Here is a 17,697-nt window from a genome sequence, read left to right as displayed (position 1 = left end):
TTGATTCATAATTGTTTAACACTGGTGACCATGGTGGTTTTTTTTTGGTTCCCTCATTACTTGTAATAATTTTGCACATAATTCATCTTTCTGTGCTTTGGACCTAAACTTTGAGTTCCTAAGGCTAGAATCATTCTTCGAATGGGAATCATCACTTGAGCTTGATACACTCTTGAGGAGAATAAGATCTGGAGTCAGTTGTCATCAAACACGTCTGAATATTTGTTGTTCTGTCATATTCCCCTTCCACTGCATTATTTTTTGAAGCCAAATTCTGTTGTATATTTGTGGAGTTGTTCTCTTCAGTATACTTCTGTTTTTCCAATATATCTAAATTTCATGCTTATGAGATCCAGTTCAGCATCAGGTGCTTTTTTCTCCTTTAAGGCATGATTTATTTGAAAAATGGTCATCTAAGTTTGGAATCCTTTAAGTATTTTTGCCTATTTTCCTCTCCCAACTGTACTTTGTTCTTAGCAATGGACTCTCTTGTTCCTCGATAGACATCAGGCTCTCACTGGTTTCCTTAGACAAAAGATGGACTAGGACTTTCCTGAGAATATGTATCCTTTTTTGATCTCTCCATAGTGCAATCACTTCTTTCTTTAATACCAAACTGTAGGAGAGTTTTACATGCTACAGTCCTATCCAGAAAAGTGCTACATGGTAATCCTTTGACTTTTTGTTTTAATGATTTGTTTCAAACACGTTTGTAATTCTAGCGTCTCCGACTATTTAAATGCCAACCAAGGGACAAATTTCCCCTCAAGACGAAGTGAGTTGGTCTAAGAATGTTTACAAAGAGTTTGCTGTCCAGCTGGCAACATCCCTAAGAAGACTTCGGATCAGCTGCACCACAAGCAAGCTGTACAGGAATTAAATGGAAGTGAGTGTAAAGGCAAAGAAGATATTACAGCTGCCCCTTTGGAGTAGCTTCAGATGCCTTTTCAGCACTCCGTGCAAATGCTGTGGTAGGAAGTTTAGCACATTCACTACTGCTTCTACCCACTGTGTGAACTACCCATAACAAATGCAACAGTTCTTATTTCTATGCAGTTCAATTACTGACACCATATCAAAAGGAAAAACTCAGTGACTGTGTCACACATGCTACTTTTTGGTTGAGGACATCTTTGACTTCTGAATAGGTGATGAATAACTTCCCACTATGTAAGCTACACCCACATCCTTGATATCCATGAGGACTGAACAAAGGATAAACCAAAGAAATGTGCTGTTATGAACACGCCATGTCTTGTCCAATATCAGACTGAGTACGCTGGCTAATGTTTCCATTTCTTCATACATGTTAGGGCAGTAATCAGGGCAAATAGCTGATCTCCATCCTGAATCCTAAGATGAAAAAACAAAATGATATTTAGTTAAAAATTAAGTACTTAACATATAGGCTAAGTCTACAATAAAGTGGCCTTGACATATATGTGTAAAGTTGAAAGCATTAAACAAGATATATTGCTAAACTTTGCATTACCTATGTTGTTAAATTATTTTAAAATACAAAAGCGGTGGATAGAAACAAGTTGAATTTAGTACTAAGGGTAACCTGAAAAAAAATACCATTTTCTCTTTACCTCTCCAAGTCAGGTACATAAATATAACTGAGTTTTTTTCAGTCCATTCTCCTCCCACTGCGGTCAGTTTCCATCTTGAGATCTATCCTCCTCTTCTACTCAACTCCCAAAACCCTGCACTTTTTCTCCTGGAAGTTCACATATATACAACTATGTCTGTTAGTTAGTATGCTGAAAAGATGGCCAGGACATTGCTAACAACTTCAGTTTGGAATGCTGCATGGTGTAACAACAATTGTACAGATAGTAAAACCTAAGTTTAGTCCTGGCTTTGCTACTTACCAGTTGCTTGATCTTAAGGCAAATCACTTAATTCCACTGAGCTTCAGAAGCCTCATTTGTAAAATGAAGTAATAATTATACCCCACCAGGGTTGTAATAAATAGTCAATCAGATAAAGTAAGGGAAAATAATTGTTAATGGTAAAAGACTATACAAAGGTACAGTATTATTACAACTGAATTAAGCTAAAATTATAAAAAACCTGCTAACTGCGTCCATAACAAATTTATATTAATTTCAAGTGGGCCTTCATTGAACTCAAAGCAATTTGTTTAGCCCTTTCTAAATGATTCCTATTCTACTCACTACAAAGGGCTCTTCCACACCTCTCTCTTTTCTCTTTAAGTCTCTCCACTTCAATCAGTCAATCAGTCAGTCAATAAGCATTTGCGATGTGCTAGGTACTGTGCTAAATAGTAGGGACAAAAAAAGTTCCTTCTCTTACGGAACTTACAGTCTAACAATGGAGACAACATGTAAACAGTAGCATATATACAAGCTATATTGGGAGGCAACAGCATTGAGGGAGACACATAAAGGCTTCTAGGAGAAGCAGGATTTTAGCTGGGATTGAAGGAAGCCAGGAAGCCAGCCAGTGAGAATGTATGGAATTGGATGATGGAGTGGTTTTTGCTAGTAATAGCAAGGAAGCTAGTGCCAATGGATTGTGAAGTTTATGGAGGGAAGAATTAGTTATAACCAAAACAAACTCATTGGTGAGATGGATCTTGAAAAGGATTTAAAAGATAAAAAAGTATAAGAACCTGTGATTGAGGTATGGGGGAGAGTAAAGAAACAGGGGCTAGGGGGCAAAAGAGTATAAGAAGATTGTATCAAGCATAGAGCACTGGTGCTAAAACATACTCTCTCCTCTTCCTTTTTGTAAAAAGGACATAAAGGAAAAGGAAAATGGAAAGTATAAGAGATAGGATGGAGATTAAGGTCAAAAAGACAAAAACTGAATGTAAATGGGATGAACTCACCCACAAAAAAAGAAGAGAATAGCTGAATGAATTAGGAGAGCAAGAATCCAAGCAATATGTTGTTTATAAGAAAAGCATTTGAAACAGAAATTCAGAACTTAAAAAAAAGGCTGGAGTAAAATCTATTTTTTTAAGGTGAACTCAAAAAGAAGGGGTAGCAATCATATCTGTCAAGGGACAGCAAGAATTACTTGATTAAAAGAGAACAAGAAAACTACATTAAGTTGAAAAGTATAAAAAAGTTAATGGAATATCAATATTTTATTATGTATATACCAATGGAACAGCATCTAAATACTAAAGGAATGCTAAACAAATTACAGGGAGAACCAGTCAGTAAAAGTATGATTAATTGGAGACCTAAATTTATCCACTTCAGACCTAGAAAAAAAAATCACACCAACAAATACAAGAACAAAAGTTAAGAACCTGAAGAGAATTTTAGAAAAGTTAGATTTGATAAACCTCTTTGTGATTACTGACTGAAAAATAGAAAGCAGCATACATGTTTCTCAGTTATACATGGCACCTTTACAAAGTTCAACTAAATATTAAGACATAAAACCTCATAAACACATAAATTAGAAATACTAAACACATTTTATTATATATATTTAACAAAAGACTGAAGAATTAAAATTGGAGACTAATGAATTGTTGAGTCAAAGAACACATCACAAAAACAATAGATAATTTCTTTGAAGACAATGAGGGGGCAGCTAGGTGGCACAGTGGATAGAGCACCAGCCCTGGATTCAGGAGGACCTGAGTTCAAATCCGGTCTCAGACACTTGACACCTTCTACCTGTGTGACCCTGGGCAAGTCACTTAACCCTCATTGCCCGCAAAAAAAAAAAAAAAAGACAATAATGAGAGGACAACAAAATTTGAGGGATACAGAATAAGCAGCATCTTGAGGGAACATCTATATGTCTAAATACTTTGATCAACAAAAAAAGAGAACAAACAAATCAATGAACTGGGCATGCAAATAAAAAATTAGAAAACTAGTAAATTTTAAAACCGCAATTAAAAACTAAAAGAGAAATTCTGAATATCAAAGAAGATAGGAACAAAATTAAAAGCAAAAGCAAAAACAAACAAAAAACCCTACTGAATTAATAAAGAAAACTAAAGGAAAAAATAAAGAAAATATGCCATTAACTAATTTGATTTCTAAAAAAGAGAAAAAAACAAATTACTAGTATCTAAAATTAAAAAGGAAATGAAGAAAATTATTAATAAACAATTTGGCCCATTTCCATGCCAATAAAATTAACAACTTAAATAAAATAGATGAATATATGTAAAAACACAAGGGGCCCAGATGAATAGAGTAAGAAGCAGATAATTTATATAACAATCCTAATGAGGAAAACACTACACTAGCCATAAATAGGCTCCGAAAGGAAAGGAGGAAACCTAGGAACAGAGAGATTTACAAGCAGACATTCCAAGAACAATTACTTCCAATATTAAATAAACTATTTGAAAGAAAAGGAGAAGGGGTCCTACTAAATTCCTTCTCTGATACAAATATTGTCTTGATACCTAAACCAGGGAGAATTAACACAGAGAAAGAAAACAACATACCAATACTCCCAATGAATACTAACACAAAAATTTTAAATAAAATATTAACAAAGATGCTATGGCAAAGGGTCTTAACCTGGAATCTGTGAATGGAATTTCAATGTATCTGGTTTCCTTTGTAATCCTATGTATCTTATTTTGTGCATTTACAAACATTATTCTAAGCCAACACATTAGCTGCCACCAGATTGCCAAGGCATTTAAGATGTAAAAAAAGATTTAAGAACTCATGGACAACAGCAACATATCATAAAGATTATACATTACCAACAGGTTGAATTTATAGAGGATTGGTTCAATATTAGGAAAAATATAAATATAATAGACCACATTAATAATAACAAAAAATCATATAGCAACCATATACAAAAATTTTTGACCAGATACAACACCCATTTCTGTCAAAACCACTAAAAAACAAAGGAATAATGGACCTTTCCTCAATATAGATGGTATTTATCAAAAACCAAGAGTAAGTTACTATATAGCGGATAAACAGCCTGTCCAATAAGATCAGGGTTAAAGCTAGGGTGCCCATGTCACTATTATTAATTGATAGTGCTAGAAATGCTAGTTATAGCAAAAAGGAAAGAAAAAGAACTTGAAGAAATAAGCAGAGGCAAAAAGGAACCAAAATTATTCTTTTTTATGGATGTTTTATTTAAAAAATAGAAATTCAACTAAAAATTGAAACAAGTATAGTAAATCTGTACAAAATCATCAATATTTCTCTGTATTACAAAAAAATCCAGCAGGAAGCGCTAGAATAAGAAATTCCATTTAAAATAACTCCAGAAAATATAAATTACTTGGGACTCTACCTGCCAAGACATATATAGAATGCAACTGTAAAACACTCTTTACACAAATCAAGACAGATTTATATAACTGGAGAAATATTCATTGTTCATGAGAAGGATGAGCTAATATAATAACAACAGCAATACTACCTAAATTAAATTACTTATCCTGTGCCATATCCAACTACCAAATGATTATTTTGTAGAGCTAGAAAAAGTTATTAAATTCACCTGAGGAACAAAAAGTCAAGAATCTTATAATAAAATTAAAATGAGAAATAATAAAAATTAACGAGAAGAAGGGGGCCTAAAAGTACCATTTCTCAAACTATATGACAAAGCGGTAATCATCAAAATCATTTAGTACCAGTTAAAAAAGAGAAGTCAATCACTGAACAGATCAGGTTCACAGCATCCAGAAACAAATTAGTATAACACAAAGATACCTGGGGCAAAAATTTACTGTATTACAAAAAATGCTAGGAAAACTGGAAAGCAGCTTATTAGAAACTAGGTTCAGACCAATATTTCACACTACGTACCAAGATAAGCTCCAAATGCATAAGTGATGTAGACATAAAGGGTTTAAATTACGAACAAGGAAGCAAGGAAGCAATTAACTTTCAGATCTATGGACAGGAGAATAATTCATTATTGAACACAGATGAGAGATCATGGAATATAAAATGAACATTTCTGATTACATAAAATTTTAAAGGTTTGCATAAAAAAACAAAAACAAAACAAAACACACACAAAAAACCAAATGGCTAAAACTAGAAGGGAAGCAGATCTGGGGGCGGGGGGGGGGGGGGAATCACTGTATCAAGTTTCTCTGATAAAGGTCTCATTTCCAAAATACATAAGGAATTGATTTAAATTTCTAAGAATAAGAGCCATTCTCCAATGACAAACGGTCAAAAGATATGAATAGGCAGTTTCAAAAGGCAGAAATCCAAGCTATTAACAACCATATGGAAAAAATGTTCCAAATCACTAAGAACTAGAGAAATGCAATATTAAAGCAGTTCTAAGATTCAACCTCATAAACATCAGATTGGCAAAACTGACAAAAAAAGAAAATGACAAATGGTGGAGGGGTTGAGAGAAAACAGGCAAATCAATGCACTGTTAGTGGAGCTGTGAATTGGTCCAGCCATTTTGGGAAGCAATTTGGAATTGTGTCCAAAAGTCAATAAAACTGTACTTACTCTTTAACCAAAGACCCATAGGTATAAAAATACTCATAACAGCTTTTTGTAGTTGCAAATAATTGGAAATTAAGAAATGAACAATGGAAAACTACTGTGTAGTAAAAAATTGTGAAAGGGAGGTTTTCAAAGAAAATTGGGAAGACTTGTATGAACTGATAGAAAATGAAGTAAGCAGAACTAGGAGAACAATTAATACATTTGTAACATTATAAAACCAAACAATTCTGAAAGACGTAAGAAGTCTGATCAACACAATAACCAACTAAAATTCCAGATGAAGCATGCTACCCACCTTCTGATGGAGGTGATGGACTCAGAGTACAGAATGAGACATAGGTTTTTTTAGACATGGCCAGTGTGGGATTTGTATTCCTTGACTATGCATATTTGTTATGAGGGTTTTGTTTTTTTCTTTTTTTTTTAATGGGAAAGGAGGGAGATGGGAAAGAAAAATAGATTTTGTTCATTGAAAAAAAATTTTTTAAGTCAACAAGTATGTTAGTAAAGTAAGAAAAGTAGTAAGCCAAATTATTATTCAAAACATTATTCAACTGTAATCCTAACTTCTTAGCATAAATACAGTACAATTTTATTAGTTTTTTCAAAACAAATAATAAGTTTTTATACCTTTTTGTCTTTTCAGGATTATAATTGTACACAATCTGGCTGCAAGTCACCATTTCTTCCAAATCTGACTCAGGTTCGAACTTCGTCCTTAAAACATTAAGAAATAAATAAAAGTACTTTGAATAGAGAAACATACTCCAAGAGTAAAGGAATTATGTATGAGCACAAAACTACGTACAAAGACACTGTTAAATCAATCAATAAGCATTTATTAAGCACCTCCTATGTGCTACACATTGAATAAAAATTATGGAACTAACCTGTAGAACTATTTCGTATACTTTGAATTTCTTTGTTGTAGCTCACATTATTAATAATAGTCTGGAATGCTTCAATGGGATCAATAAGTTGACCCCAGACTTTTGAGCCAAGGCGATCCAGAATCACCATGAAGCAGTGCAAGGCTGGCCAGAAAGGATCTACACTATCCTCTGAAATATAAAATAACAACAGTTCAATGAGAGGAAGATTTGAGAAAAATTGGTACTGATAACTGTACATTTTTTTACCCAAGTGTCATTATGAAATGTATACAAAATTAAAAGCTTAGCAATAAGAAGTCTAAAATAAAACATACTGGCCACCTTTAAAGAAACAGATGCCATATTTTTATATTCAAGGAAGGTCTATCAAAGTCCCTAAACAGTGACTATGGTTTTTGTAATGTTTTTCTCTTTTTTAGGAGATTCAAGGGAAAGACACACATATACACACATACACACAAACACACACACTTTTGGAAATGGACTAAATGTATGTATATTTTACTTGACTATATTTAGCTGTTACAGAGTAGAATGATTTTGTCTTTTTGTTTTGTTTTGCTTTAATACAAGTAATACAGATACCAAAAAAGAAGAGGAAGAGGAAGAACAAGAACAAGAAGAAGAGATAGTCATTTTAGCATGTGAAAAATGCACAAAAAGAACAGGAAGTTCAGAAAGTCACATACTAGCAGGACAGCCGTGCCCTTTATAGATTCATGCTTTCGTGAGTAGTTTTTTGTTTTAGAGAGAATTGCTCATGTTTGATGATGTTTATCAAGTATAGAATAACAAAAAAGTAAGATAAAAGTGTTTCTCCCCCCCCCACACACACACACACCCTTCCCACACTAGTCAGACATCATCTAACATCTTTCCAACAGTTACCCATCACCAAATCTCGGCCTGACACTGCGCCATAAAGGAAAGTAAGAAAATAAAACTGGATTTGTTCACAGTAAAGCAAATTCTAGCAATGACATTAATAATTTAAGAGTTCTTGCATCACAATATGTCAATTCTACCCAAGTAGTTTGTTACCATCTGACTGCTTTTCCATGGTGTGAAGTATTGACTGCATAAAATCATTTTGCTTGTCTGAGCCCAGCAACAAAGAATCCATGGCCCTGCTCCTCAAGAATAGTTAGTAACAGACAGATCCTGAAAGACAATTTCATATGTCCCTGAAATCATTAGCTTGTCAAAAATGATCAGCAACATATAGATTCCTGAAATAATAATTTAATGTTTATAATTTAATGTTTCTCTGAAATATTAAGATTAACAACATATTTAAAAGCTTCCAAGGAGTGATTCAGCAGGGACTAAAAGAATAATGCATGGCAGCCTTTAGTTCTTTAGACAGAGCTCATCAAGAAACTATTTTTGGCAGTCTAAAACAAAGCATTCCACACAACCCTTCTCAAATACTCCAAAAGCCACTGAAAATTTAGGGCTATCAATTGGATGACAAAAGAGCGAAACTATTGTTGAGTAGACAATAATGTCTCAGACGATTGTGATAGGTGTCACATATAGAATAAATTTATCTCAAATGTACAATTTTAAAAATATTTTTCCCTTTGTTTTCCCACTAGAAAAATTCACAGATTAAAAAAAGGTATTAAAGACCAAATGTTATTAAAATTCTTCTGTGGTAATAGAATTGTGTTACATCAAATATTGCTAGGGGGCAGCTAGGTGGCGCAGTGGATAGAGCACTGGCCCTGGAGTCAGGATACCTGAGTTTCAAATCCAGCCTTAGACACAACACTTACTAGCTGTGTGACCCTGGGCAAGTCACTTAACCCTAAATGCCTCACTTTAAAAAATAAATTAAAAAGATGGAACATCAAATATTGCTTTAAATAAAAGGTCCATTGATTAGTATGTGACAATACTTTAGTTACAAAGATTTGAACTTTTTTGTAATGGTATTATAAAGAGGTCTGAATTTAGAAATATCTTGAAAAGTTCACATGACTCCTCTTAAATACTTTTGAAAATTCAGAGTTTTCTAAAGTTATTTCAATGACAGAATAGGAACTAGGTAGTACCTGGGAGATACTAAATAAAAATCTTATAATCATATCTTAAATGGAGAAAATTCCCATACAAGACACCTGAAATCAATTGAGAAAATCCAACACAGTAAGAATAAAACTTACCTAACCAGTAGTTTTTGTAGTTGTTTGTGTCATACATGTGAGATGGCAGAAGGACAAGTTTACCCTTCTCAAATTCTGAAGAAGTATAAATATCTGGACTTTCTAAAAGCCCTAACTCAATAACTCTAAACAAGCAAGTCATACTTCCTGTAAATCATAGTAATCATCTCTGTCTACCTTCCCCAAGTTTCTGGCTGTCAGAATAGCCCATCGTCGAACCTATAGGAAAGAAAGAAAAAAAAACATATTAAAAGATCAAGTACTATGATGAGATTAAGTATTTTTAATTAGATGAAAGCTTAACTCTAAATTAAAGTCCTTGGCTAAAATAATAAGAGCAGAAAGCAGCTTAGTATGAATTTCATTTTTAAAATGGGAAATGTAATAAAAATGAATGCTTCCTATGGTCCTGTATGTTTCTATTTTTATACCTTTGCATCTAAACCTGTAAATTTTTTGTCTCAAATTAAGAATTTTAAGAGTGTTTTGAATTGCAAGATATATTTTAAAACTAAAATCAACAGTTCTCCCAGAGCAAGCTATAAAAAAGTGACTCAAAATTTCTTTATACAAGGTCACATCATAAAAGTATCAATTTGATTCAACTAAATATTATAGGTAATATTATTAATGGAAGGCTTTAGCAATGACAAAAACAATGTAGTATAAAAGCCTAAATGTGCAATAAATGTCACTCTACAGTCATAACACATTCACAACTCACCATTTCATTGGGATGTACCAAGAACAAATAGATCCCTGGATGTTTGTCAAATACCTGAAAGGAGCAGTTAGCTTGCTCCATCCTACAAAGTGCTTCAACGCATAATTCATCTAAATAAAAAGAAAAACACAGTAAATGCAAGATGGAAAATATACAACAGCTAAAATTAAAGTAGCCTATTCTGTTTACTTCAATGATTTTAATGGTAAATAAAAAGGTACTTTAAAAAATCACTAGATTACCATGAAAACTTCATGAAACAAGTATTCTAGTGAATCATTTTCACTTTAAAAGAAAAATCCAATTCAAAGCATCATGGTATAATAGAAAGAGCTTGGACTCAGATGACAAAGCTCTACTGTATGACCTTAGACAAGTCATTTAACTATTCTGTGTCTCACTTTCTTCATCTGTAAAATAAGAAGGCTGAACCAGATAACATCAAAGATCCTTTCCACTCCTAATACTCTAAGTTCTATTCAGTTATTAAGTACCTACTGTGTTAGTTTCAGAGGCTACAACAAAAGTGACAGTCTCTACCCTCAAGGAACCTATATTTTATTGGAAGGAATCACCATGTACCCAAATAAATAAAAATATGTTTATACAAAGCAAATACAAAGTAATTTTGGGAGTGGGGCGAACATATATAACAAACAAACAAAAAAAAAACAACAAGAGAGACTCTGGAAAGGCTTTGTGTAGGAGGTGGTAATTTATCCTTGAAGAAAGTTAGGGATTTCAAGTGAAAGAGGACTGAAAATATAGATTTACAAATCATCTATAAAAATAATCAGACCCACAGAAATTAATGACATCACCAAGAGTTAAGAATTCAAGACAGATTCAAATACAGCCTCAGACACTTGACACTTACTAGCTTTGTGACCCTAGGCAAGTCACTTAACCCCAACTGCCTCACCAAAAAAAAAAAAAAAAAAGAATTCAAGACAGAAAACAGAAGAAAAGCCCAGAATAAAACCTTATGGTAAAACTATACATAGGAATCATCAACATTGTGTGTTGATCAACTGTGACAGACTAGATTCTTCTCACCAATCCAATGGTACAAGAAAGTTCCATAGGACTCATGATGAAAAAGGCTCTCCAAATCCAGAAAAAAAAAAAAAAGGGAACTGTGGAATATGGATGCTGATTGGATCATACTATCTCTTTTGGTTTTGGTGCTGTTGTTTTTCTTTTTTGAGGTTTTTCCTTCTTGCTCTGATTCTTCTTGTATAACATGACTAATGCAGAAATATGTTCAACGTTATATATCAGATTACCTGCTGTCTAAGGGAGAGGGGCAGGGAGGGGAGGAGGGGAAAAAAAATTGGAAATTGGAAATCTTATCTAAACAAAGGTTGAAAACTTAAATAAACAAACAAACTATGCATAAGAGATAGGACATATATAATCCAACAACAAAGACTGAAAAAGGGTACTCAATCAGGCAGGAAGAGAACCAAGAAAGCATAGTGTCATGAAAATCCAGGGAGAACAGAGTATAAGAAGGATGAAGTGATAGTCCAAACCTTGTAAGAGAGAGAAAAGATGAAAACTGAAAAGGCGTCACTGAATTTAGCAATAGATTATTAGTAACTTTGGAAAGAACAGTTGAGTAATAGGTTTGAAAGCTAGACTATGAAAAGCTAAAAAGTGTGTAGGAAATGAAGAAGTAGAGACAATAAGTACAGGCTGCTTTTTCCAGAATTTTGGTTGTGAGAAGAAGGCAAGATAAAAGATGATAGGTCAAGTAAAGGGTTTTAAGAATGAAGGACAGGGGCAGCTAGGTGGTGCAGTGGATAGAGCACCGGCCCTGGAGTCAGGAGGACCTGAGTTCAAATTCGGAAACAGACACTTAACACTTACTAGCTGTGTGACCCTAGGCAAGTCACTTAACCCAAATTGCCTCACACACAAAAAAAAAAGAATGAAGGACAGCTTGATGTCAGGGAAGTGGACAATAAGAGAATAAAGATTAAAGCGAGAAAGGGAATGATCAAAGGGGCAAACTCTCAGAAGAAATAAGAAGAGATGAGATCAAGTACGTACGTAGAAGTGTCTTTGGCAAAGATAAAGGGTACCTCTTCAGAGACTGAAGCAAAACTAGGTGGTGACATTTGAAGAATTCTGAGGCACAGCAATGAAATAAAGAAGCAGCTCACAATGAATGGGTTCTATCTGAGGAGATATTGCTGACTAATGGTGGCAGATGGAGGGTCTGACAGTGTGACTAAAGAGCAAAAAGCATGCCTATTCCTTATCCTGGTCAGGTGAGAAGAGTGACAAGAGAAGAAGAAGACACCTACTACTGATGAAATTGTTAAGTATCTTCTAGGAGGAGCCAGGTTTCCATGAATACAAAGAACAATTCAACAGGCAAATGTCTACTACGTAACAGATACTATACAAGGCACTAAGGATACAAAGACAAAAATGAAACAAGGTTACATTCTAAAAAGGGAAACAATAGGTATATATCTAAGTAGATAAAAAACATAGGAATAAAAAATAGCAGTAATGTTTGTGATTTACTTGGTATTAAGAACTCCCAGGTAAGAAAACTCTAAATTGAGTGAAGATGGAAGCATTTTTTCTATTTGTTTGTTTGTTCAGGAGCATGGCTAATGTGAAAATATGTTTAGCATGACTTCACATACATAATGGGCATCTTATTTCTTGTCTTCTTAATGGAAAGGAGAAGGAAGAAAGGAGGGAAAGAATTTGGAATGGAAAATAAAAATAAAATTTAAAAAACAAAGAAAGAAAAAAGGAAGGAAGGAAGAAAAACAAAGAAAGAAAACCCCCTCTACCAATGCAACTTGACACCTTCTTTTATGTATAGACTGAGAGAACTACCTAGAGCAGAGGTGTCACACAACCCGAAACAGTCCCAAATATGGCCCAAACTAGATTAAAATGCATTAGTAAAATAAGAACTATATAAACATGTGTGGTTTCCTATGTGATTTTATGTACAGTTTAGTGGCTGCCATTTCACATTTGACCCCAGTGGCCTAGAGGACCAAGAGATTAAGTAACTTGCCCAGAGTAATAAGTCAATATGTGTCAAAGGTAGGACTTGAATCCAGGTTTTCCTGACTTCAAAGACTAGTTCTCCACAGCCTAGTGTATTTAAAAATTTTGCCATACTGTCTCATGTATGTAAAAATATATACAGAGTAAATTACAAGGTAATCTGGGGGCACAAGAAAGGCAATAACAGCTAGGGTGATCAAGAAAGGCCTTATGCAGGAAGAGGCACTTCAGTGAAGGTAGGGTTTCCAAGACTAAGATATGAAAAGAGAGTGCATTTCAAGCATGGGGGACAGCCTATGCAAAAGCTTGAAGATGAAAGATGGAATATCTTGTATGGGGGATAAGAAATAAGCCAGTTTGGCTGATATATAAAGCATATGAAGGGAAATAATAAGTAACAGGCCTGGAAAGATAGGGTAGATTCAGGTTTGTGAGGGGTTTCAAATGCCAAAGAGAAGAATTTGTATTTGATCATAGAAGAGACAGGGAGCCACTGCAGCTTTTTGGGCAGGGGAGTTACACTGTCAGACCTATGATTTAGTATTATCACTTTGGCAGTGGAGAATGGATTGGAAAAGAAAGCCTGAAGGGAGGGAGGAGTGAAGGGTCATAAAATATAAAACGGGGAGGAAAGTTAGAGGCCATCCAGCCTAATGCCTTAATTTTAAAGATAAGGCCCCCAAGGAGGTTAAGTGACCTGACCAAGGTCACACAGGGAGTGTCAGAAGTAGGATTTGAATAAAATTAAGAGACTGTTGCAATAGTCCAGAGAAGAGATGATAAGGGCTTGAACTGAAGCAGTGGTTCTGTGAGTGAAGACAAGCAGAAGTATATGAAAAATGTTGTGAAAGTAGAACTGACATTGGTAACTAATAAGATACTGGGGGCCGAAGGTAGGTGAGGACAAGAGCAAAGTCAAGGATGACTGAGATGGTAAACTTGGGTGACTACAAAGATGGAAGTATATCAACAGAAATAGGGAAGAAAGAGAAGTGGATTTGAATAAAATATGAATTCTGTTTTAGACATGAAAGGCATATAAGAGGAAGAGGTCTAATTTGAAGGGTTGTTTTTGATAACAGAATTGAGATTCCAGAGAGCATGGTGGAAGGGAAAGGCAGAATGCGATAGGGCTCAAGAGGGGTAAGGCTGAAATGGATGAGGATAAAGGATGAGGATAAAGGATAAAGAGATTTTTCACTTAGGCAGCCTTGGGCTCTGAATCACTGGAATTCAGAGAGGAAAATGGTTTCCAAGCCAATGGATAATGCAATGCCATAAGCTTCTCAATAAGGAATTCCTGATAGCAAAGTCTTAGCTAGGATGTTAGTTTCATTTTCACAAGTGGGGGGAAGAGGGGAAAAAGGAAAAGAAGGGTATACAGTTCTGATTTTGGCCTGAGGTTTCTGGGCACTCATTGGTTATGATTCTATGATTCCAAGATACTCACTGACATGCTCATGTAAGAGCAGATAAGGATATTTCAGTATTTCAAGAAGAGGAACTCGAAGCTTGTTTTCAAAGTCTTGGCCAGTGAAACCAAACAGTTGTGTTTGGCCATTGTCATCTACTATAAATAGTTCATCATCTTCTTCAATTTCACCTTTCATGGTTTTTTCAAAATGATTTATGAGACGGGTAGTTTCAAATTCCCACAAGATCTATCAGAAGAAAAAACAATAGAGATATTAATGAAAAACCTTGTATATGGTGACCTACAGAAAACTTTTCAATAAGTAGAAATTTAGAAGTTTAAAGAAGATTGTATAATAGACTACAGGCTAATACTTTTTAAAAGAAATCTCTGGGTCAGATAAACAATGCTGTTTTGTTTAAAAATACACATTATGTAGAGAAAAGTTAGCTTAGAAAAAGACTAAAAGAGATTCAAATTAGTATTTTTTTTCTTTTCTCAGAATTCCCTTTTGCAGTTTGAGAGAAATCATTTAGTATCCTTGGCTTGAATCTAGTCAATCCTTACTTTGACCCAGTGACACTTCTGCTCTCTGAACTCACTTTATTTGTAAACTAGGGAAAATAATCCTTGTTAACTAACTCACCGTGTTGTAGGGAAAGGAGAATACCAGAGAAGGGGCAGCTATTATTCTTAACACTGAAAATGTTGGTTAGCCCCAAAACTAGGAACCTTCATAAATAAAGCACAAGTATTCTAAAGATGATCTTACCACTACTGTTCTCCCCTGAATATTTAACAGGTCAGCTTCCCCTTTCTTACCAAGAACATTTGACTACAAATCTAAAACTTTACAGTGAGGGATTGAAAATTACACCTTACACACTAGCTTCTTTGGTGAGAAAATGCTGCTGCCCCTGGAAGTTTACTTGATTTTCCAAAATATTTCAAAAAGAACTGTTAATGAAGAAAAAATTACAAGTCACCTATATACAAGTCAGCGCTTATATCCATAAATATAGAAAAAAAGAAAACGCTCTTTTTCAACAAACTGATTTTATTCCAACATACTGAACAAATGAGGCATAAGGACACGCTCTCATGTTTTAATTTATTTTCCTGTAGGCTATAGAGAAAACCTCAAGTTCAGACTTTCCAGTCCACAAATTCTAAATTATTCTGCATTAGTAATTCTTTGGATAATGTGAAAAAAAAATTCAAACCCATTCTCTTCCCTATGCTCAAAGCCTAAATAATCTTTCTTCTTGTTTTAGTTAACATTCTAAGCTCATTCTGATTACCTCATGTAAGGAAGGTAGTTTATCTCTTGCTTTGTGATATTCTGCCACACACTCCAAGCAGTAACACAGATCCTCATTAGCTGTGAGAACTTCACAGGGAAGTGTCCCAAAAGCATAGCTCTTTAGGAAATCAACAGTGGACTCACCACCTGGTGTACACCAGCGACATGTGCTCATTCTGTACCTAAACTCAAGAAAAAATTAAAAATATAAATACTGAAGAAAAAAATAGTACAAAGTAAAATTCAGGGTATATTTTCTTTTGTGGACATAAATGTACATATAGGCTATACATCACCAACCCTTTGATTTAAAGTATTTGTCCCCCATTTCTAAAACCAACCTTATTCAAACCTGTCTTACAATTCAACAACTGTACCATTCTCTTATATTAAAGAGACTCCGGTCTTAATCACAGAATAATGAAAACATTCTATCAATATGAAATGTAAGAAATTCACAAGAAACATTTATATAGTTTTACTATTATTTTTATTATTTTACAGATGAGGAAACTATGGCTCAGAGAGGTAAAGTGACTTGTCCAAAGTCACATGACTAATAATTGGTGGTAGAGCCAAAAGTTGAATCCAGGTCTTATGAGTCTAAGTCCAGTAATCTTTAAACTGTACTTTGTTGCTTTTTAAACTGCTTCAAACTCTATAACACAATCCAAAACTTCCCCAATTAAATCTACATTTTAAAGAGATCATTCATATTAGAAAAACAAAGGAGATGATGAATGCATATTTTCTAGCTTACAACATGCAAATGAGCTCATCCATCACAATCAGTGATATAGACATACAGACAGGCAGGCAGGCAGGCAGGCAGGCAGGCAAGTAGACAACCTCATTGAGCTGGGTCCAGAATTGAAATAGAGTTGATTGGCCTGGGTCAAATTTCAGAAATTAAACACTTTTAATGATCCCAAGATTTGTTTGGCTGCAAAAAGCCCCAAATTTTTAGATACTAATACACTTAAAATGAACCTAGATTGCTAGAAAAAATTATAACTTTTTAAGTATAAGAAGTAACATATAAGGCATACATAACTATAAAAGCTGATTATACAGTGAAAAGATAGCAGATGGAAGCCCTAGTACTATACTAGCACCTCTAAAATATTAAGAAAATCAGAGGAAGGTCTCCAGTGTATGAATCTTCTAAGGAGAATTTACAGAAAGCCATGAAAAAAACCCCAACAACCCCAAATCCAATGTAAAATGATGATCATAGAATCTCAAGAGTTAAAAGGGTCTTCAGAGACTATCTTAATCCAATTTGTTCCTGAACGAGAATCCCCTCTATGAAATTCCAATTTTAGAAAAGGTTCCTATCTTTTTTTACAAAGATGGGGGATTATGGAAGTAAAACTGTCACAAATGAAAATAAGGTAGACTTAGGCACAAAGCTCTGACAAGCAATTGGTAAGCAATTGGTAAGGCTAGCAATTACCAATAAGAGATCTCTCAGCTCCTAAGCAAGGCAAAAGACTTCAAGTGAGAGCTGACAAATCACTTTTATAGACATAAGGAAGAGCATCTAGAAATTAAAAGGCAGAACCATAGCTGGGGGAAACAATATGATTGGTTATAAAGCCTGTATACCATTCTAGATAGGGAAAACAAGATGATTGGTTAGAGGGTCAGAAACATCACAGGTGTGAAGGACAAGATGACTGGATAGACATC

At 34.4% G+C, this 17,697-nt stretch overlaps 1 protein-coding gene across 1 annotated transcript in view; it reads right to left on the bottom strand.

Moving 5' to 3' along the window:
* SETX (senataxin) overlaps nucleotides 1-17,697 on the bottom strand; it is an 88,209-nt gene that overhangs the window by 42,081 nt on the left and 28,431 nt on the right. The window contains 19 exon segments of the mRNA XM_043980822.1: nucleotides 21-45; nucleotides 47-169; nucleotides 664-733; nucleotides 736-794; nucleotides 796-937; nucleotides 940-990; nucleotides 993-1,073; nucleotides 1,076-1,163; nucleotides 1,165-1,353; nucleotides 4,932-4,950; nucleotides 7,092-7,181; nucleotides 7,354-7,522; nucleotides 8,396-8,480; nucleotides 8,482-8,515; nucleotides 9,519-9,663; nucleotides 9,666-9,741; nucleotides 10,247-10,356; nucleotides 14,739-14,949; nucleotides 16,004-16,187. Coding sequence (XP_043836757.1) covers nucleotides 21-45; nucleotides 47-169; nucleotides 664-733; nucleotides 736-794; nucleotides 796-937; nucleotides 940-990; nucleotides 993-1,073; nucleotides 1,076-1,163; nucleotides 1,165-1,353; nucleotides 4,932-4,950; nucleotides 7,092-7,181; nucleotides 7,354-7,522; nucleotides 8,396-8,480; nucleotides 8,482-8,515; nucleotides 9,519-9,663; nucleotides 9,666-9,741; nucleotides 10,247-10,356; nucleotides 14,739-14,949; nucleotides 16,004-16,187 — 1,951 coding nt within the window.

This window comes from Dromiciops gliroides, chromosome 2 (assembly GCF_019393635.1).
Source record: "Dromiciops gliroides isolate mDroGli1 chromosome 2, mDroGli1.pri, whole genome shotgun sequence".
NCBI classification, from domain to species: Eukaryota; Metazoa; Chordata; class Mammalia; order Microbiotheria; family Microbiotheriidae; genus Dromiciops; species Dromiciops gliroides.
This window is presented reverse-complemented; position numbering and strand designations above follow the sequence as displayed.